The sequence below is a fragment of the Miscanthus floridulus genome, chromosome 2 (assembly GCF_019320115.1).
Source record: "Miscanthus floridulus cultivar M001 chromosome 2, ASM1932011v1, whole genome shotgun sequence".
Lineage (NCBI taxonomy): Eukaryota > Viridiplantae > Streptophyta > Magnoliopsida > Poales > Poaceae > Miscanthus > Miscanthus floridulus.
In genome coordinates, this window is record NC_089581.1 from 111055127 (window position 1) to 111079347 (window position 24221).

Consider the following 24221-nt stretch of genomic DNA (forward strand, 5'->3'; position numbering starts at 1 on the left):
TCTCAAGCGAGGGTCTAGAATACCAAAAGGGGGCTCTATCCGAGCTGTTGGTGACCACGTCCAAGCAGCTGTGGGGCAAGTTCGAGCAACTTGCCACCATCTCCAAGCGGCTAGTCAGTGTGTCCGAGCAGCGGGAGCAAAAGTCTGAGCAGCTCAAAAATGTCTCCGAGCAGAAAGCAGGTATGGCGTATCGACGAATGTGCTTTGTATTATTGAAAGTCATATTGTTGCTGACCACCGTTGTGCTTGTAGAGCAAGATGCGGAGCTCGACCAGCTGCGCCAAACCATCGGGCAACTCTGAGAGGAGAAGGCAAAGGAGTCAGGGCGAGCGGAGAAGCTGGCCCAGGAGCTAACAGGTGAGTACTTCATGGTCGGAGTTGTTGTTGGAGTTATTTCCTTACTTGATGGAACCTTGTAATGCCTGTAGACTATCGTCGGAGGGTCAAGGCACAGTTCGATGTGCTGGAGCAGGAGGCCAGGACCCAGAAGAGCAATTTTGAAGCCATAGTTGCCAGAGTCAAGCCGGTGCTCGACTGTGTCGACCTAGAGGTGGCTGCTCAGCCCAACTGCAGGCCACCGTGTATAGACACCATCATCGACAGATGTAGGGTGACATGGGAGAACTTCAAGAGCTTCAACCGTGATGCCATTGTCACCGCTGTTACACACGCCCTAGCGGTGGTCTGGTCCCACTACCCATCCATTGACCTTCAAGCAATAGGGGATGGATTCGCCAAAGGGACGGAGGAGACGGAGCATCAACAGCTAGAGGATGAGGTGGAAGATGCGACAAAGAAGCTGGCCGGTGACATTGACCTGTTCGGCAAGATGATGGCGATGGCAAAGCCCGATGATCTTCTCGGAGAATATGCTATGGAACTCGATGATCTGCTCGAAGAACATGCTGTAATAACTAAATGGGGTGGTTAAAATGTGCAAGGGCATAGACAATCATTTATATATATATATATATATATATATATATATATATATATATATATATATATATATATATATATATATATATATATATATATATATATATATGTGTGTGTATAAATGTTGCAAGATGACATGTGCATGTTTATGTAGTTTGCTAGTAGTGCAGTGAAAAAATCATTGCAGTGTTAAACCTAACGCGATTATATATAGTATAAGTAGCATCCGAGCAGTTAGTTTGTTACTGAACTCTTTGGCCTTGGCTAGCCCATAGTCCATGACGTTGAGCGCGGAGCCCATGCACGTGTAGGAGGAATAGGCATGACCAAGGAACCGCAGCCGACCACCCATAACGCAAAGCATAGAGCTCGTAGCACGTGTAGGGAGAGATCGAAGACTAGATCTTCTCCATAGAGAACAGAGTAGAACGTATGCTGCTCGGCGATTGGCGAAATAACTTAGAGATATACATAGTATAAGTGGCGTCCGAGCATTTAGTACTTTACTGAGCTTTTGGCCTTGGATAGCCTATAGTCCATAATGTCGAGCGCGGAGCCCATGCACGTGTAGGAGGAATAGGCGTGACCAAGGAGCCATAGCCAACAACCCATAACACAGAGCATGGAGCCTATAGCACATGTAGGGAGAGATCAGAGACTGGGTCTTCTCCATAGAGCATAGAACAGAACGTGTGCTGCTCGGTGGTTGGCAAAATATCTTGGAGATATGGAGAAACAAAGTGGAGCGTTTATGGCGATCACATGTTGGAGGTATGGAGAAACATGGTGGAGCATTTATGGCGATCTCGTATTGGAGTTCGTTAAGGAGTAGCTTAGTGCTCGACCACCGTAAGTGGAGATTAAATCGTAATGGAGAAATAATGGAGACAAATTATGGTGACCAAAACTTTATTCATCATGGAGTGGAGAATACATATCTAGAGCATTTCAAGGATAGAAATGTATAAGGTGCTCGATGTGCCATGAATTGGGGATATCAATTCTATCCAAGTCACATACACTACAAGATTTTCGGTCTACTGCAACACCAAAAAAGTGTAGCAAAAGACCCAAAAATGGTAGCCATAGTAATTTTGCTACCAATTTTTTTTGGTTAAATGTCGTTGCACTTGTAAGGGTAGCAATAGCATAATGCAATGGGTTACATTTTAGTTGCGACACACAGCCCCTCTATTGCAACACTTTTGACGCTTTTGCAACACCTGGTGAGTGTTGTAACAAAAGCAATTGCAACCACTATGGGTGTGGTAATAGTATCAATTGCAACGAACTAGGCGTTGCTAGCGATACGTATTGCGACACGCTGGTCGTGTAGCAACACAATGCAAGCGCAACGCAACACAGGTGTTGCAATCATGGTTGTTGCTACGCAGAGAAAGCATTGCAATAGAGGTTCTCTATTGCCACGTCGCCTAAATGGTTGCTATAGGGGGCTTAGGTTATTGTAACATCTCTTCAGGTTGGTTGCTACAGAGAGGTCATATATTGCCACGTTTCTGAATGGTTGCTATAGATGGCATAGGCTATTGCCACGTTACTTAGGTTGGTTGCTACAGACAGGTCATCTATTGCCACGTTACTAACTATCTGGTTGCTATAGGTAGATTCCTCTATTGCCACCGTCATCTTTTTGTAGTTGCAAGAGATAGTTTCTCTATTGCCACGATTATCGTACCTATTGCCACGACTAAATATGATTGTTATATGTGCCATCATATATTGCAACGCCAGATTAATATATTAATAATTCATGTTGCGACACTTTATTTGGTAGCTTAAATTAATAATCGCAAAACGACAAATACATAATGAAGGAAGCATCGACATCCATTAAAACGAAATATAATTTGTTCATACAAAATCTTTAACAAAACATACCGAGTGTCAAACTAAATGAGAACACAAGTAGATAGCTTAACACATAATAATGTGTTAAGCACAGACAACTGTTTGAACTCATTCGAATCAAAAGACTAATGTCTACTGTAGCAGCGAAGGTTCCCTTGATATGTATGTTGGCCATCGTCCCACCATTCGCATGCTCCTTCTCAAACTCAAGATTCCTCCTGAAAAAATCATTGACATGCATTAGTTAAACTGAGACTAGTGGTGGCAAAGCTAATTGAACACTAAAGCAAAACACGAGCTGCAGTACTAGAGTTCTGTGAGCTGCAGTACTATCAACCATGAACTTTGAAGCGTAAAGCAAATATAAACATACATGCAGCTGCCTCCCAAGACATTTTATGAGCACAAACACATCCATATATATTTCTAATCAGCAAGAGGAAACTAAGCCTAGACCATATTTAGGAGCAGAACAAAAGAATAGCTATGTACTTCTCCAAAAGGACTATATGTTCCTTTTTAATGCAAAGAGAGATAAAAGGTTTCACATAGTACCTGTGTATTCTTTTTGGACAATGCAGATCTTTTCCTAGCCGCAGTTTCCTTCAGTTGCTTTGCTGTAGTATAAACAGCACCCGAATTTGCTGCCAAATTACTTCTAGTCATGCGCCCTCTAGTGAGACGTTCTTCAGCTGCGGAAGAAGGGGGTTGTTGTTCTGGCTGGCTGGTTTCTTGGGTAACCTGAAAATAAATGGTTGGTGGTAAAAATTACACCCCTTGACAAGAATATGACATGCATGTTACAATTAAACATTCTTCAATTATCATCAAACTACCTGCTGACTATGCATCATGTGTTCTCCCATTGTAGTTGTTACATTTTGTGTCCCCTCAATTGTTGCAGCAGCAGCAACATTTTCAGTTGGCTCCACAATTGTGCTAGCCTGCATTTTGAATTGGGTTCAAGATCATGATTTTCAGTTCAATAAACTATGAGAACATAGATGTTGTTAATATTACCTTTTGTACTGAAGCTTGCTGTTGGGCTGCTTGCAACATTAACATAGCTTGCCTAAGTGCTTCTCTATCAGCCTCCCTTTCCTTGTTCATCTGTTCAAGCTGACGCCTATGTTCTTGCCTCTCGGCTTCCCTTTCAACTTCTTGAGCTTCTAGTCTATCTTGCAGCCGTCCAAACGATTCAATGAGGGCTTCCTCCTGTTGCAGTTTGCGCTGGTAGTCCTCCGATAGTAGCTCCTTTCTAGTTGGGTACCTTGCAAGGTAACCATTAGCATGCATCTTGTTTGATTTGATTTTTCTCGTTTCCTTGTAGGTTGATTGGAAAATCTGGTTCTGCTCCAAGTCTGAGACGACATTTGCGTCAGGCCTTGACTCCAGCTCCATAATCTTCCTGGTTGCATTGTCCTAACAAAGCAAAGACATTTAGTTAATTAAAACTTTAATTCTAAGCAAGGACAGTTGCATCACTTAATAAGGGTTGTAAAAACTGTTTAATACTCACATAGACTTCCCTAGATTCCTCGCTTGTCCATTGTCCATTTTGTTGGTGGGTCATCATAAAAAGCTCCATATCATTTGGCTCTTCACCAGTTAGTTGGTCCCTCTAATTAGGCAAGAATGTAAAAAAATTAGCCATATTTCATAATCTAGTGAAATGTAGAAGCTTTTATAAACTGTAAAGATCAGGAAGATATCCACCACGAATTTAAAAACAGAAGATAACAGAAATATTTATTGCTATTGAAAAAGAACAGGAATCCAAGTTCTTCTTTTTGTTGGCACACATTAGTTTTAGTACTTTTCAGCTTTCTGTATACAAGGATGCAAAATATATTTTTTTGTAGTGGGCAGTGGGCTAAATATCTCTATCAAATACAAAGACTATATAGGTTATAACAATATCATGTCATTGTCATTCGGGGGCACAAGCACAAACCATAAAAAAATGCCTGAAGGAAAACCTTGTGACAGAATTTTTTATCTTCTCATAGCTCAATTGAGAAAAACCCTTTGATCCTGTAACATGGTGTATCTGTCGATTGTGCCGATTCTGAGAATTCTTATTGCTAATCCTCTGCACAGAACCAGCAATGATTTGATTTTTATAAAATCAGCAGTGCGCAAAACATAAACCTTGACGTCAGAAGTGGAATTGGCAAGTTTTTTTAAAAATTGGGAACAAACCTGGAATTCTTCGGTGCCAAAATACGACACCAGATAGTGCCACTCAACAATGTCTAATTCTTCTGGCCTATGTCTCATTCTCTCTTCATAGGTGGTGTACGCCTTGTAGGTAGCACTAAATGTAGATCGCCATCCTTTGTAACGGTCATTAGCCACCGTCCATATCTTGATTCTGTTCGCCTCGTTATCCTCAAGGTCCCACTTAGCCTGCTCAAGGTAAAGCCTAAATAAATTACTTCTTAAACAATAATTTGGTATTGAAATTTTGACATCCACATGGATAACAGAAGCTTACCAGCACATCGTTTGCTATTGCAATTTTGACATCCACATGGATATCTCTCCATGTTCTTACTCCGATGAGAGGTGCTCTTTTCCTCGTGAACAGTGTTATTTCATCAACAAATATTCGTTTGTTTGAACCTACAGGTCCTCCAAGCCTAGAGAACTGGATGCTAAGCTTCTGAGACGCCTCCCTAGTTCTCTTGTTTGTTGCTGTCCATCCTTTCAAGTTACCTCTTGGCTTCCTCTTTTTGGAGTCTTGTCCATGAAAAACAATTATATACAAAGCAAAACACTTAAAAAACTATTGACATAGTTTAAAATTAACTGAACCTCACAATAAATTGAAAATATTCATTACTTACTAGTTCCCTCTCCCTGTGGAATGAAACGCCGAGCATGAGATGGTCTGTTTACTGGCGGTGTGGGGTTGCTATCTTCACTTGAAAGTACTACATCTGTATGATGATTACTGTCCACATATGCCACTGCAGAAAATATTGGTCACTTGTGTAAGATATGATATGTTTGTGAAGGAATATTAACAATAGACATGTAGGGACAGATGTTATATTACTAATATCATTCAGTTGTCCTTGCACCCTTAACCATTCTTTGTAAGTTTTGGTGGTGTCATCCCTATCGATATCTTTCAAATCTGGGTCAGCCAAGCTAATATTAGTACAAAGGCTTCTCCAATATAAAATAATACAACAATTTTGAAATATATAGGAGTCCAACATAACACTTACCCATGAATCGGTTTTCCTTATGCATGACGTGCAACCATTCCTTGTAAGCATCAATTGACTCCTCATCTTCATCTATATTCTCTTCCCTAATGGGTCTCCTTCCAAGTACTTTCAAGGGTGTTATGTTCACATTCTGGTCTATTTTTTGTTCCTTGGACAGCAATAGTCTGACCTGTCTTTCCTCCTCATTACATGCTATCATAGCATCTGCATTGACTTCTTCTTCGATTTCGTGTAATGTTGCTGCATTACCACATCTCCTCTTGTAGTACAAATAGTCCCTTACCCTATACCCCAATTGTAATTTCATTGCAAGCAAGTTACTCAGGGTGAGATCAGCCCTAGTGATTCTAATAGTAGAAGACTCTTGCCCCCCCGGCAATCCCTCGCAAGTGAAATAGAGAGTCCATGTTTGATCCGAGCTGCCAAATATTACAATAGTATCAAACTTAAGCACTAGTGATGATACAACAATATACTTAAAAGGAAACCAGTGTATATATAGTATGTGTACAGACAGAGAAAGTAATTAAAACTTAGTGCCACTTATTTGAACTATATGTGCACCCCCATGACTGAAATTAAAGTAAACCAAAAAAATATTTATACTAGGAAACACTAAATATTGCACACTTGTTCTTCTTAGCTTAATTGATAGGAAATGCCTACAGTCCCATTCTAAATTAGAAATATGTATACTATGTGTATGGACAGAGACCAAACTCATTAATCCCTACATATCATTAATCCCAGGCATTCGATCTACATTATCCCCATGGCGCACTGCTTCCTGCATGTCCCTGCAGCGTCGATGCTCTTAGGCTACATTTTTCCCAGAACATTTTCAAGATTATATATCTAAAACTCTAAACCCGAGATGTTGAATCCAAAAATATGTGTTACCTATCATTGGTCTCATTGATTGGCAGGGAGCTCTCTTGTTGATCACCAAGTGCTGCTGTCGACCTGGATGAACGTGTTGCCCCAAAAAGGGACATGGTGGCGTTGGGTCTGTATGAACTTGCCGGTGCCGCTGCTGGAGTTGTTGGCATCCCGGACGAACGTGTTGCCCCAAAAAGGGACATGGTGGCGTTGGGTCTGGATGAACTTGTCGGCGTCGCCGCCGCCGCCGCCGCCGCTGGAGTTGTTGGCATCCCCGCTCCTGCAGGTGTGCGCATCGACGTCGAGGACGGAGGTGTTCCACTCGTTGGAGTTGTCGTCATGTTCGACTTCTCTTTGGTGGAATCCAAAAACCCTAACCGTGTGGAGGCGGCGACGTGGTAGATGAGGAAGTCGCGAAATAAAAGGGGGCGGCGTGGGGGGAGGAAACGGGAAGTCGCGAAATAAAAGGCGGCGACGTGGTAGATGAGGAAGTCGCGAAATAAAAGGGCGCGAGAGTTTTTCGTCACGGACCGTCCGCCAAGAGTAGACACCCAAACTTCTATGAAACACTGCTGGACTCAATCAAATTTTGCTTTTGCATCTGGATACATATTTCGATGAAGCCAACATTGCTTTCTTGGTGCCACTCAGTCCCAGATGACTCAAACTTCCAAAGTAATATAAGTTTCTTTTGTTCTCCCTAATTCTCACTCATGCCAAGTGTGGGAAGGATTTCTGCATAAGTGAACCACGTGAATGGTATATATGTAGGGCATGGAATTGAGTATAAACGATATGCATTGATAAATTGGTAGATAAACCCATAAAGTGTAGCATATTGAGTGGCATGATGAAGTTAAGTTGCACCCACATTTGACTTCATTACAAATAAGTGATAGCATATATAAAAATTTACCGTGAGATGGATATATATATAAAATTTTGGCTAAGTCCCTAAATTTACCATGAGATGGACATGCTGAAATTTTTACCATGACTTGGACATTGTCAAATTTGATTTTTACCGTGGGACAGACATATGCAAAAATGGCTAAGTCTGAATTTTTGCTATGACTTAGAGACTAGAATTTTATCATGTGTAGTTTTTCCTAGTCATCTAAGAGTTACATGTAGAGTACAGAGTACTTTCTCCTCTAATACTACTAGTTTTTTTTACTAGGGCCAACTTTCAGAGTACTTATCCAACTTATCCCACTAGTTTATTTACTTTTAAGAAAAACTAGTGGGATAAGATGGATAAGTACTCTGAAAGTTGGCCCTAGTAAAAAAAAAACTAGTAGTATTAGAGGAGAAAGTACTCTGTACTCTACATGTTAACTCTTAGATGACTAGGAAAAACTACACATGATGGGTTATGGTGGCCTGGTGGGACATGTCTGAGTGGGTGCGAGTTGGTTGTTGCTATCTTTTCATAGGTTTGGGCTTGACCAACTCCTATGAGGTCTCTTAAAAGTAAATAAACTAGTGGGATAAGTTGGATAAGTACTCTGAAAGTTGGCCCTAGTAAAAAAAACTAGTAGTATTAGAGGAGAAAGTACTCTGTACTCTACATGTAACTCTTAGATGACTAGGAAAAACTACACATGATAAAATTCTAGTCTCTAAGTCATAGCAAAAATTCAGACTTAGCCATTTTTGCATATGTCTGTCCCACGGTAAAAATCAAATTTGACAATGTCCAAGTCATGGTAAAAATTTCAGCATGTCCATCTCATGGTAAATTTAGGGACTTAGCCAAAATTTTATATATCCATCTTATGCCGATCGAGCTGCATGCATGCTTCTCCGATCTCATGAATCGTGATGCGTGTGGTGGACTTAGCCAAAATTTTCTGATGCGCTGCCTACCAACCCACCGGATGGTCCGCCAAATGATCTAGACGGTCCGCCACTTGTAGCGGACGGTCCTCTGAACTCCACGGACGGTCCGCAGTACATAGGAGAATACTTCAGGTATACGTGCGGCTCGGACGCAGGGCATGGCCGCTTGCCCACAGCCCACCCCGTCCGTCCCTGCCTGACTCGCTTCTTCAGGGGATCCTCAGGGGGCGCTGCGCACGAGGGTGATTCAGGGGGCGCTGCGAACGAGGGTGGAGTCGCGATCCTCAGGGGGCGCTGCACACGGGGGTGAGGGCGACCGCCGCCACTGCTCGGCATCTGGACTCCTCCGACCTCCGCTCCACTGCCCTTCGGACCTCCATAGAGGTGCAAGCCGTGGATCACAGAATCAGTTAGGAAGGTATGAGAATCAAAAGCTCCCAGCCTCCGATGTCTAATTTGTATTACCATATAGCTCGCTAATTGTGCTGTAATGTGATTAATTTAGGTAGAGTATAGCTGATTTCTGCCCTGATTTCCACGTCGATCGATCAATCAGACAAGCCGTCCTCGCGGCGAAAGGTACGAGATCACTATGGGCTGCACATATATAGTTCAATTATGTATGTAAATACGCTGGCTAAATTGGTGATCATCGTTCATCTTCATCACGCAGATGTCAGGCGATGATAGGAGTTGGATGCGCTTGCCTCGTTCTTCAACCGAGTGGCAGAACAAATTCATGCAGTTTTTGGACAGGACATATAGTGGCACTTCGAGGGGTGGAACTGCAGCATGTCCGTGCCATAAATGTCTATGCATGTCACACAGAACACGGGCTGTGCTTCAGATTCATGTCCTTTCAACAGGGTTTGCTGAAAGTTTTATAATGGAAGGGGAAGGTTCAGCTGATGTGGTTTTTCACAATGAAGATGCAGGACCTAGTGATGTACAAGTACACAATGACGACCCAGCAGCAGCAGATGTACAAGTACAGAACGATGATGAAGGTGCACCACATGATTCTGGAGTAGACAATGAAGAAGGCGACGCACCGAGTGAAGATGATGAGGCCAGTAATTTGATTAAATCCCTAATCAGAGGTGAAATACGAGGAGAGATCGGTGATGAAGACGAGCCAAACGAGCAAGCCAAGGTCTTCTTCAAGTTACTACAGGAGGCAAAAAAGGAATTATATCCAGGTTGCGAAGATGGTACAAAGATATCTTTTATTGTGGAACTTTTCCAGGTTAAGTGCATGTATGGGATAAGTAACAAAGCATTGGAGGGGGTACTCTTTCTGATCTCAAAGTTTCTCCCTAAAGGTCATTGTGTCCCAAACACAATGGAGAAAGTGCAAAGGGTGGTTCGCGATCTAGGCTTGGACTATATCAAGATAGATGCATGTGAGAATCATTGTGTGTTATTTTGGAAGGAATATGAGAAGTTGGATATATGCCCCAAATGTAAAGCATCTAGGTGGAAAACAGATGACCGTGGTGATGGCCATGTGAACGATGGTCATGATAAGAAACGTCATCGTGTCCCAGTCAAAATCCTTCGGTACTTCCCTCTCACACCTCGGCTACGCAGATTGTACATGTCAGAGAGCACGTCATTAGAAATGCGTTGGCATGAGGAAGGAAGAATAGATGATGGCAAACTACGTCATCCTGCTGACTCCAGGGCATGGAAGCACGTGGACAATATGTTTCCACGATTTAAAGAAGCTCATAACGTTCGACTGGGTCTTGCTTCTGATGGCTTCAACCCATTTGGTATGCAAAATGTTACTTACAGTTGTTGGCCTGTTATCCTAATACCTTACAATTTGCCTCCTTGGTTGTATGAGAAACAATCTTATTGGATCATGTCGATGTTGATACCTGGCAAGAAAACTCCTGGAATGAATATTGATGTTTACTTGAGGCCCCTCATTGATGAGTTGAAGGCGCTGTGGAATACTGGTGTTAATTGTAGGGATGTAAAGGCAAAGGAAAACTTTACACTCCGTGCTATGCTACTTTGGACAATCAATGACTTCCCTGCATATGCGATGCTTTCTGGTTGGAGCACAAAAGGAAAATTTGCATGTCCTTACTGTCACAAGGATACAGATTATTTGTGGTTGAAACATGGGAAGAAGTTCTGCTACATGGGACATCGTCGGTTTTTGCCCTTAGACCATCCATGGCGCATGAACAAGATGAGCTTCAACAATGAAGAGGAAACCAGAGAGGCTCCAGTTCCACTGTCTGGTCAAGATGTATTAGACCAATATGCAACTTTTCATCCAACGGGATTTGGAAAGGACATATCAAAAAAGAGGAAGCGTGATGAAGACGCAAGATGGCACAATTGGAGGAAGAAGAGTATTTTTTTTGAGCTCCCCTACTGGTCTTCTTTGATCATAAGGCATAATTTGGACGTGATGCATATTGAGAAAAACATATGCGAGAGCATATTAGGGACTTTGCTTGAAATTGAAGGGAAATGTAAGGACAACGAGAATGCCCGCCTTGACATGGAACATCTTGGGATCAGGCAAGATCAGCATCCTGTGATTGATGATGACACGTACACCTTGCCAGCAGCGTTGTACTCTCTAGACAAGGATGACAAGAGGATTTTATGCCAATTTCTTCAAGGAGTGAAGATGCCTGATGGGTTCTGCTCCAATTTAAAGAGATGTGTTGACGATAAAACATGTAAGGTGTCTGGACTCAAAACTCATGACTACCATATTATTCTACAAAAACTATTGCCCTTAGTCATTAGAAGGATTTTGCCAGAAGATGTTGCCAGGCCATTGATTGAGCTCAGTAGGTTCTTCAGTGCACTTTGTTCAAATGAGTTGGTGCCAGCAGATCTTGACAAACTAGACAGTTCAATTAAAGAGACTCTTTGTCAGCTTGAGATGGTTTTCCCGCCTGCATTTTTTGACATAATGATTCATTTACCGGTCCATCTAGTTGAAGAGGCTAAACTAGGAGGGCCCGTGTGTTACAGATGGATGTATCCAGTAGAGAGGTATCTACGTACTGCTAAAGGATATGTCAGGAACAAGGCACAACCAGAAGGATCAATAGCCGAGGCATACATAGCTGAGGAGTGTCTTACATTTTGCTCTCGATTCTTCGACGTCGACACCAAGCTGAGTCGAGCTGATCATCATGAAAATACAGTTGTGAATGAGCCTCCAAGTGGTCTAAGCATATTTAGTGAAATTGATTACAAGAGGAGAGGAAATAAGCTTAAGAATTTAGAGAAAGTTGAACTTCAAAAGATGAGGCACTACATAATTACTAATTGTGATGAAGCCAGGAAATGGGTAGAGTAAGTCGCAATTTTTACCACTAAATTTATCTTTTATCTGCTTGTTTGTGGCATCAACTAATAATTTGGTGCACTCTGATGTAGGGAGCATAAGACACAACTAACAAGGGATAGTTCAATTAACATTAAAAAACGACACAAGGAGCATTTTGTAAGATGGTTTGAAATCGAGGTATGTAGTATTATTTTATATTTTTAAATTCAACTTTATGGTCAGACCAACGTAGTAATTAACCGGTAGATGTCTAACTTGATTTTTAAATTGCAGATAGCAAAACTATATGAGAAAGGGGAAGCAAGTAAACTGATGCATGCCCTTTCTCAAGGACCTGACCCTCGAGCTCGTGTGTTGAATAGAGTGCACATCAATAATTGGCTATTTCGGACAGCTGCCATAGAGAAAAGTCTCGTGACACAAAATTCTGGTGTCCTTGTGAAGGGTGACGATAGTATAGGCAACATGACCTGGTATGGAGTCATTAGAAATATAATCTCACTGGAATTCCCACAAGAAAAAGAAGTTATATTATTTCAGTGTGATTGGTATGATGTGCCGGCTACTAGTACCAGCAGAAGCAGAGGGTACACTAGGGACAAATTTGGTATTATCGACATTGCTACTTCCATGTTTAGATATTCAGATGAACCTTACATTCTTGCTTCAAACGCTGAACCGGTGTTTTATGTCCCTATCGTGAACAAGCCGAGATGGTCTACTGTTGTTTTGGTGAGACCAAGAAATTTGTTTTCCATGCCAGACACAGGAAATGACGCCGATGCACTTGATGTGGGAATCCAAGAAATGAATGAATCAGGCCAAGGTCAGGAATTCTTAAACTGGTCAAGACAAGATAGGGCAGGCACAACTGGTTCTGCCGCCATTATTAATCAAGTGCGTAGCGAAGCAATTCCCGAACCTGTTGATGACTATATTGGTGATGATGATTCTGACGACGATGACACCTACATTGATGATGGGGTTATTGCACCAGTCATGGAAGAAAATATAGAAGATGATTTCTTTGCTTGAAGACAATTTTTTTTGTTGCACTGTTTGGTGGGAAGGGTCAATTGTCCTTCATATGCATATGTCGCACTTTATTATTTTTTTCTTTTGAACTGATGACATGGTTAAGTTTGAACCGTTGCATGGAACCTTAATGTTCGTTATGCTAATGAATACCTCTTGAGATAAATGTTTTAAGTATTTGAAATAAAGAGGTAAGTGGAAAGTTTTGAAATAAAAATCACGATTGCCCAAGAGTAATCACCGGTCGGCAAATGTTTGGACAAGGAAAGGTTCATTAGTGTGGTCACCATGTGACTGATGGTGCACGGTCAGGCATTTACTATCGCTAACAAAGTGACCAACCACCCCGGTACAACTTCAAGTACTAATTAACATCCACGCATACTTAACATCAAGTACTTAACAGCAACTACTACTTAACAGAAAGTTTCAGACACCAGGCATAAGGACGGAGATGCCGAGATGGGGCCAGGGTTGGGGCGTTTTATAACTCATAAGGTCTTCAATCATATCAAATAAATTAAAACCTGAGTTACAACGAACACACCTACATAGCGCAGTGGTGTAGAAGGTTTTATCTGAACCAGAGCTCCATGGTTCGAATCCTGTGGGGAGCACTTTTTAATTTTAATATATGCGTCCCCAATTCTTTTCTTTCCATACTTTTTTTAAGTTTTAAATTCGTTGCAATTATCAAAGTATATTGCAACCAAAAATAAGCGTTGCACTTGAACACAATTTTCGCTTCGACCCCATAGATTTCGTTGCAATAAAATTTAGCACTTGCAACAATATCAAAGTATATTGCAACTGCCAAAAAAGGTTGCAATTGACCCCCACTTTTGCTTCGCCTCCAAGAGTTCTCGTTGCATTAAGTATCTAGCATTTGCAACGCTTGTCAAATTTTATGCAACACAAAAAAACCGTAGCAATAGTCAAAACCAAATGCAACTAACGTAAATGTAGTTGCAGTACTACCACACAATTGCAACCAAAATCAAGTCTATTGCAACCATTTTTCACCATTGCAATATCGTCCACCAAATGCAACAGAGCTTTGCAACATCTTGAAAACCGTTGTATTAAAGGCATGTATCGCTACCATTTTTTAGAATGGTTGTAATACAACAATCTCTGGCAACCAATTTTTCTACGTTGCAATTCTTCGGCGTTGCAGTAGACCAAAAATCTTGTAGTGATAGCCGATAAGACCCAGGTCGAGCAACCTCTTTGACCATGTAAGGTCCTTCCCAGGGTGAGGAGAGCTTGTGCACCCTTTTGGTTTTTTGTTTTCTACAGAGAACAAGGTCACCGACAGCAAATGAACGACCTTTGATGTTGCGGTTGTAGTATCTTCACAAGACTTCTAGGTATTTGGCTATGCAGATACAAGTGATCAGGCGTTCTTCCTTGGCCCTATCGATGTCCTCTGTCTGAACAACTATGGCTTGCTCTTCATCATAATTTTCCACCCTAGGTGCTCGAAAGGCAATGTCCGCTGGTAGTATGGCTTCTAAGCCATAGACCAAGAAATATGGAGACACACAGGTGCTGCGACTAGCTTGAGTGCGTAGTCCCTAGACCATAGCTAGTAGATCTTTGAGCCATCTGCCCGGATGCTTTTCTTCTTTCTGATATAGCCTCTTTTTGAGGGCATCAAGGATCATGCCATTCGCCCATTCGACTTGGTCGTTGGCTCTAGGATGGGCAACGGAGACGTATTTGATGGAGATGCATCGGTCTTTGCAAAAGTCCCAAAAATGATGACCAGTTAATGTAGTTCTAAGGTCGGTGATGATGCTGTTCGGGAGACCAAATCTGTGGATGATATCTTTGAATAGCTCGACTGCCTTCTTTGCAGTAGCCGAAACAAGCAGTTTGTATTCTATCCACTTGGAGAACTTGTCAATGGCGATGTACATGTACCAAAAACCACCTGGCATTGGCTTGAAGGGCCTGATCATGTCTAGTCCCTATCATGCAAAAGGCCAGGAAGCTGGGATGGTCTGTAGTTCTTGTGCCAACACATGTATTTGCTTGGTGAAAAATTGGCATCCTTCACCACGTCGGACGAGGTCTTCAGTGTCGATGATGGCCGTGGGCCAGTAAAAACCAGCTCGAAAAGCTTTACCGACCAGGTTTCTCGAGGCCGCGTGGTTGCCGCAAGAACCAGAGTGAATTTCGAGAAGTAGTTTCACTCCCTCTTCTTGGGTGATGCATTTCTACAGTATCCCTTCCTTAGCACTTTTCCTCATCAAGTTCCCATCCACCAGCATGTAATGCTTGCTTCGATGGACTAGGCACTCGGTTTCAATTTTGTTAGTGGGTACATCAGCGTTGGTGAGGTACTTGATGAACTATTCCCTCCAATCGGCGATCGGCGAGGGTACTATAAGTTCCAGCTGTTCAGTGGGGGGAATTTCTTGCACTTCTTTCTCTTCCTTTCTTCCTTGATAGATGACGTAAAGAGGTCTTGAATGAAGACCCCTGGTGGAATCGTGGTGTGAGGGGAGCCTATCTTGAATAGGTGGACAGCGAGCTAATTTTGATCTCATACCATGTGGTGGTACTCGATACCATAGAACTTCCCTTCAAGCTTCTTGATTTCAGCACAGTATGCATCCATCTTCTCACTAGAGTAGGTCTAGTCTTTGTTGAACTGGTTGATGACCAGCGCGGAGTCCCCATATACCATTAGGCGTTTGACACCAAGCTCAACGGCTATACGGAGTTTGTGGAGACATGCTTCGTATTTGGCGGTGTTGTTGGAGGCTAGAAAATGTATTTGAAGAATGTATCAGAGCTTATCCTTGGTCAGCGTAATGAATAGAATGCTCGTGCCAGCACCGTTGATGTTGAGGGTGCCATTGAAGTACATCACCCAATGCTCGAGGCAAGTAGGGGTGATGGGCTCTTGGATCTTGGTCCATTCAGCGATGAAATCAGCGAGTGCCTATGACTTAATGGTAGGCCTGCTTCTAAATTCGATGGAGTAAGTGCAGAGCTCGATAGCCCACTTGATGATGTAGCCATTGGCCTCTTTGTAGCGAAGAATGTCCCCCAGAGGGAACTCGGTGACCACAACAATCTTGTAGTACTCAAAGTAATGGCAGAGCTTGTGCGACATGATCAGAATCTCATAAAGTAGCTTTTGGACATGAGGATAATGAGTTTTGGCTCATTAAGGACCTCACTGATGAAGTAGACCGAACATTGCACTTTGTAGATGTGCTCGGCCTCCTCGCGTTCAATGATGATAGTTGTGCTAACTACGTGAGAAGTGGCAGCGATGTAGATCAATAGTGTTTCATCTAGCCGAGGCGCCGTCATGATCAGAGGCTTTGTTAGAAACAACTTGAGCTGCTCGAAAGTTGTATCTGCCCCATCCGACCAGGAGAAGCGCTTGAAGCCTTGAGGAGTTTAAAGAACAGTAGCCCCTTTTCGCTGAGGTGTGATATAAAGCGGCTAAGAGCAGCCATGTAGCCTATAAGCTTTGGTATGTCCATTACGCAGGTCAAACGCTTCATGTTGGTGATGGCGGAGACCTTGTCATGGTTGGGTTCGATGACGTGGGTGCTGACGATGTAGCCTAGGAGTATGCTAGATGGAACTCCAAAGATGCACTTTGAAGGGTTCAACTTCCATCTACACCCTTTCAGGTTGGCGAACGTTTCCTCGAGGTCGGTGATAAGATTGTCGGTGGTCTTGGACTTAACAACCACATCGTCGATGTATGCTTCGATGTTGCGGCCGATCTATTGATCGAAGCACATCTAGATGGCCCTTTGGTATGTCGCCTAGGCATTCTTGAGTTTGAAGGACATGGTGGTATAGCAATACGCACCGAAGGGCATGATGAACGACGTCTTGATCTGGTCTTCTTCCTTAAGGTAAATCTGGTGATTGCTAGAGTAATAGTCGAGGAAGGAGAGCAGTTCACAGCCGGTGGTGGAGTCTACAACCTCGTATGTCCAAGGCAGACCAAAGGGGTCTTTAGGACAGTTTTGTTAAGATCAGTGTAATCAACGCACATTCTCCATTCTTGTAGCACCCGGTTTTAAAGACAAAACCAGATACACACTATATGTGAGCCTAGGAAGTCAAATCTCACATATAGCCACAAATAAGGGTAATATCAATAGACAATACTTATTACATAATGCATTAGTAAAAAGGAAAAATAACCTCAGAGTATAGATAGCGGAAAGTCGACTCCGATCTTCAGGCGAAGACTCCAAATCCACAGGGATGACTGACTGGTTGACCACAAGCCTAACTCCTTCAAACCAGCAACCTGGTACCCATCCAGGATTTTTATCCAATGTATAGAAAAGTAAAAAAAGTGTAAGTACATGTCGTACTTAACAATTATATCATGGGGTTCATGAGGCTCAAAAGGCTAACACTGGTTTAACTGTGATTGGCTTTAATAGATCATCTTTTTAAGCAATTGAGTAGCAAAGAATTTATCATTCCCATAAACACATGATCAGGTAAACATGATAATGTATAGCATAAACAATTAATTATTAGTACCATTATCCATTAGTGATCATCTCTATTCCATAAGGGTCCAAGGCCGCTCGTGACCGTGAGCACGACTGTTATAACAGTTTTATACTCTGCAGAGTTTGTACACTTTCACTGTGAGTCGTGATTTACCCTTTCACCCGAGGTGATCAGCCTCTTGACCCACTACCAAGGAAGGTCAGTAGGGTTCATTATGAAGCCTTTCAAAGGTTCGTCTAACAAGTTAGGGCCGCTACGCGTATGTGGCCCATCTCTAGGAGTGGCACGCGTGAGCATCGTAGCACGGTACACACAACCTAGCAGAAAAGGAAACATACCCTTGTGTGCCTTAAAGGTAACCACTAACAAGCTAGAAAAGGTCCTCATACTAAGCTAAAGCCAGAGCCATATAGCCCTCACAGCTGTACTGTAAGTCCTAGATGATCGCTTACAGATAAGTCCTTAGGGAGAGGAATCTGAAGCATTTAGAAAGTAGCTAAACCCTCCAGCCCCCTGTTTCCATGTTACTAAAAAGTCATGTTTTAATGTTCATTGCATATACCATTAGTCAAGTTACAAGATCATGGTTTTGATTAAGCACTAGCAAAAACTATCCAATGCAATAACCCAAAGGTTTCAAGGTACAGGATATCAAATATCTAGGATATCCTTAATGGCATCAAGGTAGACACATGCAATATGAATTAAGTGATTAAATGTGAATAGGTAACAAGGATAGTCCCATGCTATACTTGCCTTACACACCGATCCTTCAATAAGCTTTAATCTTCAACGTCCTTCTTCTTCTTCTTCTTCTTCTTCTTCTTGGATCACCACGTGTATCTCACCGACTGGACATAATCGTAGAACACCACACAAACATCCATACACATACATGCATAGCATACAATTGCATCTATATCAGAACAATACACCAATCATAGAAAAATAAGTAAAAGAGATTGAAATACGATTCTACGCATCGCTACGATCACACAGTCGCGAGAAGCACGCTAATCGAAGCTACGGTTGAAAAGTTACAACTACCGAGAGATTTGCTTAATACGTGAAAAAGAAAACTATAGGCTTCATTTATGTTAACCATATGAATTCATATATAAAAGATATTTATAAATAATATAGATTAAATTAAGTCAATTTTAGATTTAAATTATAAAACAAAAGTAAAACAAATCATATTTTATGTATAAAGCCAAGTTGCCTAATCATTAATCAAGATATGATTTAAACCATAATTATTATGAAATAGTAATATAGTAAACATAATTACTAATGCGTAGATCTCATCATTATGAAACAAACACAACTTGGACGGACTATTTCGGAGTTGAAATGAATACGTTACGATTTAAACAAGTTTTCCTATAGTTAAATAATAAATTAAATCTACCCATGAATTTGAAATATTGGAAACATGCCTAACAGTTGTATAAACATGTAGAAAATGTAAATACGAAATCAGACTTAAAACGCAAAATTACGCATGAAATAAGATTTAGTGGCATTTTTGTAAATAACTTGAACTCATTTTTGAATTAAAACATTAACAATCTGAATTTAAATGGATTTTGGACTACGCACACTAATTCTGGAAACGATAGGGGCTAAAATGAATAAAAATAGGAATGAAAAACAATTCTTTTGAACTAATCTGGACTGTGGGTTGATTTCTTAAAAATCTGGGGGCTAAACTACAAAACAGGCGTGGCTGACTGCGGTTTGACCGCGTGTTGCTGACTGGGTGACACGCGGTAGCTGCTGGTTGGCGCAGTGCACCACGTGGGTGTGGGCGTGCGCTGACGTGGCGCCGTGGACCAAGTCCACAGCCGCAGTGGACCGAACTGGTACGTTGTAATCCTGGCCGTTCCTTTAAGATCTGACGGCGCCAGTGAGTGCGGGGGCAGCGGGTCGCCGAGGAAGATGACTCCCGTGGCCAACACCATGACCGGCGGCATGCAAAGCTCGGCGGTGGACGTGGGGGTGGTGATTCCGGCCACCCCAGACCAAGCCGAGGGCACCTACGCGTAGCACAGGGTCTCGTGAACTCAATGGCTACCTATCGGGGATGGAGAGCACATCGGGGAGGTGGTCCCATGGTGGCGCCATTGTTGGCGGCTCAGGATCTCGCCGATATGGCATTCTAGCGCACGAAATGGTGAATGGAAGGCATTGGGAGGATGAGTAGCTCACCGTGATGTGATTGGAACGTAGCGCGGTGTCCGAGGATGCTCCGAAGCGAGTCATCGACGGCGGCGGTGAACTGGGGAGAGAGAGAATGCATGGGTGAGGGAGAATTCGAGCAATCCAAGGCCAAATCGAGGACTTGGTGGTACCTTCGGTAGAGTAGGGTCACAGCGAAGTTCTAGGTCGCGTCGGCGTCGAAGATTGGGCACTGGAGTAGCGGCTACGGGGCGGCAGTGGCGAGTGCTAGAGCGGATAGGAAAGGGAGAAGAAGGGGGCTCGGCTCGGGTTCTATAGGCGGGTGGGGCTGTGGCATAGAAGGAAGGGGATCGGGGCACTATGAATTTGGTTGCCTTCCTTGCTTGTGCAGGGGACCGGCGAGCTGCCGTTCGGGGCTGCGCCATTGCTAGGGCAAAGAAATGGAAAGGTGAGCACGAGGGGAAGGAAAGGGAGGTGGCGACTGACAGGTGGGGCCAACAGCACAGTGAGAGGGAGGGAGAGACAGTGCGTGCGGGCGTCTGATGGCGTGGGCTAGTGGCATAGTGCAAGGGAGGAGCGGCTTGCGGCAGGCGCATGCGCGTGAAGCAGGGCGGGGCGTCAGCTGGGCCGCATGATGAGCAAGCGCGTGCGGAAGGGAAGGCGTGACTGCGGGCTACCGAGCGGTGGGCTGGGAAGCGCGCCGAGCGTCGGAGGAAAGAAAAGAGAAGGCTGGGCCAGTGGAGAGGAGGAAGGAAAGGGCCAGAAAAAAAGAAAACAGTGGGCCTTCGGGCCAGAAATGAGAGAGAGGTTTTCTTCTTTTTAAAAAAAAATCCTTTTCTTTTTCTGAATTCTTTTTCTTTTCTTAATTCAAAACCTTTTCAAATATGAACCAAATCAAGCATAAATATGGTTTAAAATATACTTTCTAATTCCAACATAAATGAACCAATTTTGGGTAAGTTTTGCAAAAATAACTTTTCCATTTTTTAAATCCTCTTATTTTCAAATTTTCTTTTCTTTTATTTCAAAGCCATTTTAAATTTCATTTTAAGAGCATTTTAACCATTTTCACTTTTCAATTAAAGTCACTCAACCAATAAAATCAAATGCAATGGCATGTATGCTCATACATGTTGCTACCTTATGATGTATTTTAATTTAATGAAAATTTTTATTTTCTATATTTCATGTGCACAAAAATTCCAACTTAAATCATTTTAACTCTATTTCAAAAGAGGCAATTTTTAGGGTGTTACAACTCTACCCCCCTTAAGATGAATCTCGTCCTCGAGATTCAGAAAACGTCGACTAAGAGATGGGAATACTCTGTCCTTGGATTCTGCTTTACTTCCTTGTGTAGTTCCATCGTCTTGCATTGATAAAGATCCACATTACTTTGCACACCTGTTGCTCTTACTCCAAGTAACTTGCCTAACTAATTCCAAAATTTTTGACATGTACCTTGAACAACTCTCAGGTAACCCTAATCACTAGGCCATAATTCTCTTTTTGCATATGTTCACCTTTCAACAAGGCTTCCTTATGTTCCTGGTCCGAAAGATGATCTACCACCAATCTTCAAAACATTAATGATCCTAATGAAGTTGCTCGAACTGGGAATACAACTCTTAATCCTTGGTGTTACTCGAACCTTCTTAGCACAATTCTCTGTTGCTAAGGGCATTGGCCATGACTTCGCTTCTTGAAGTGATAGCACTTTTCTGAGTCATAATCTATCTCATTCCAATGAGGTTTTCAGAAGCTCAAAGACCAACTTGGTGAAGATGTCCTATATACTCTTGTGATCCTCCTAGATGTCACTTTTACTTTCAAGAAGATGGTACTTCCATGCTCTATAATGGATAGCTCTAGATAACATGTTAGTTCAACTCACGCATATAAGGACACATCCCACACCTTGATAAGGAGCATCATAGTAGATACAAAGCCCTTGTCCTGATCTGACAAAGCGAATTCCTAGGTTTTACTTTGACCTCTTGGACTCCTTCAAACACTTGGTCGAGGTCTCTTGATCCAAACTAACTTAAAGACTTTTCCGATAACTTTATCAACATCTTGCTAGTCTTAGATAAACTTTTCTTGGACTTCTAACCAAACCTCATTGAAACTCTGAGTTCCTCTTGAATCTTTGGATACCACCACGCTTCCGCTGTGCAAACTCAAACGTAGGACACTTCATTTTGCAAATTCCTCAACTTGGCTATGCCCCTTAAGATAAGGTAAAGTAGGGGATACCAAAGCATAGCTTGCATCGTCTTGTGATTGAAGTCTACTATTGTCCAGAAATTCCTCATGACTTTTGATCATCCAAAATCAGAGATGTGAACCGATAAAGACAGGCAGCTCCGAAGATAGGATAGGAAAAAGAGAAGAAAACTGTAACCCAACTATTTATTTCATTAATCCTTATACCTTAAACCTATGAACTAAATGAAATTGCGGGAACACCCAACAAGATCATTGCAATCATTACAAAGATGCAAACAAATCATAAGCATAATGATAATTCAACAAGACAGTAAAGATGCACAACTCAACCATCGACTCAACTTGCGATACTATCGTTTTTATTACATAAGGGGCACAACTCCTATCCTTAACTAAGGATCTTGGATAGTCTAGCATAACTTCTTCATTCACCGCTCTCACCAAATGCTTCTATTAGGTTGGTTATCACTGACACTTTCTGATAACAGTCCAGTAGTGATCTGACTCTGGCTACTTCCTTAGTGTAATTGTTGATTCTTCTGTGGGCAAGTTTTAACATAATGTCCTTCCTGCTAGCAATGATAACACTTTCTCTTAGCTAGATCTTTTGTGATGTCATACTCCACAGAATTATTGCTTAGAGTATTGTTAGCTTGCTGACTTTGTAAGTTTATCTTTGTTTGACTTGACCGCTTTTTAGCTCGCTTGATCTTTTGGGGTTGAAACTCCATGTAGGTGATTGTCCACCCATCTATGCATACCTCATGTGGAAAGAGTGGAGTAACCTTACCTTGAGAAACTTCCAATTCTTTAGAGTCTGAGTTTAACTAACTAGGGATTGGAGCTAGATGTGATGATGTAATAGAACTCGAATGTTGATTGCTTCCTGATTCTGACTCTGGTGAGACCTCCTTTCTCTTCTTATCCACATTGTCCTCAGGTATAGGCTGAATACCGTCATACTCAATTCTTTCTCCTGATGGTGTGCTTAGAAGCACCGAACGTTGGGCATACTTGATCACTCCTTTACATGCTGACATCCACCCCATTCCAAGATTGACATCAATGTCCACTAACTCTAATACAATAAGATTTGCTTCAAATTTCACCCCTTTGATGTTAAGACTAACTCTTGGGCATTTGCGGTTTGCCTTCATTTCTCCTCCTAGGGACTTAACTATCACGGGTTTCCTCATTGGAAGCATAGTTATCTTATGTTCCTTTATGTATGCGCTAGAGATAAACGAATGTGAAGCTCTGGGGTCAAACAACACTATGGCAGAAGCTGAGTTTACTGGAATGATACCATACACAACCTCTTTAGCTCCATGAGTGGTCATCGTATCCACATTATTCAATCTTCCTTGGATGTAGTTTCTCTTTGCTTTACTTCCTTGCTCCTATTTCTTCTAGACCTTTTGTTCTTGCTTCTGCTGTGGGTGACCCTGGCATCCATGCGTCGTCCTTCCAACATCTTCATTGGACTTCATATTCTTCCAAGCTTCTACTACTTGTCTCTTCACTGGTCCCTTTGGTATGTTGGTTTGACCTTGTGGCAAGCACTATTGAAAACTCCTAGGGTGAGTCATTCCTTCTGGTGCTTTTTGTTGCACAGCTACAAGCTTCTCCTTATCGAACGCAGTCAAGGACAATGTAGCTTGGTCCTCCTGATCTCTGATGCTGGTGGTCTCCTCATTACGACCCATCTATATAGACAAAGATAGAGGATTGAGAATAGAGACAAAGTTTTCATAACAGACAGAGGCTAGAGTGAGCATAACTTTTAGCAAATAACAAGGTTGGAGAGAAAACAAGAACTACACAAGATAAAAGCATGCTAAAACATCCAGTTCTATCTAGGCTTGCGTCCTACAGTCAGCATTGCTCTGATACCACTTTGTAGCACCCAGTTTTAAAGACAAAACCAGATACACACTATATGTGAGCCCATGAAGTCAAATCTCACATATAGCCACAAATAAGGGTAATATCAATAGACAATACTTATTACATAACGTATTAGTAAAAAGGAAAATAACCTCAGAGTATAGACAGCGGAAAGTCAACTCCGATCTTTAGGCGAAGACTCTAAATCCACAGGGACGACTGACTGGTTGACCACAAGCCTAACTCCTTCAAACCAGCAATCTGGTACCCATCCGGGATTTTTA

At 42.2% G+C, this 24221-nt stretch overlaps 2 protein-coding genes across 2 annotated transcripts; one reads left to right on the top strand and one right to left on the bottom strand.

The window, feature by feature from the left end:
• Nucleotides 1-2786: 2786 nt before the first annotated feature.
• LOC136536868 (eukaryotic translation initiation factor 3 subunit A-like) lies at nt 2787-6048 on the bottom strand. Its single transcript, XM_066529020.1, has 9 exons — nt 6045-6048; nt 5658-5780; nt 5306-5550; nt 5011-5217; nt 4328-4429; nt 3829-4230; nt 3645-3752; nt 3364-3549; nt 2787-3026 (listed from the first exon to the last, which is right to left on the bottom strand). Exons 1-9 carry the CDS (start codon nt 6046-6048, stop codon nt 3015-3017), a joined length of 1389 nt encoding a protein of 462 aa, XP_066385117.1. The 3' UTR covers nt 2787-3014.
• Nucleotides 6049-9585: 3537 nt separating this feature from the next.
• On the top strand, nt 9586-13242 carry LOC136536869 (uncharacterized). The gene is made up of 3 exons (XM_066529021.1): nt 9586-12101; nt 12186-12273; nt 12370-13242. The coding sequence occupies exons 1-3, from the start codon at nt 9586-9588 to the stop codon at nt 13129-13131; spliced, it is 3366 nt and encodes a 1121-aa protein (XP_066385118.1). The 3' UTR covers nt 13132-13242.
• Nucleotides 13243-24221: the final 10979 nt, after the last annotated feature.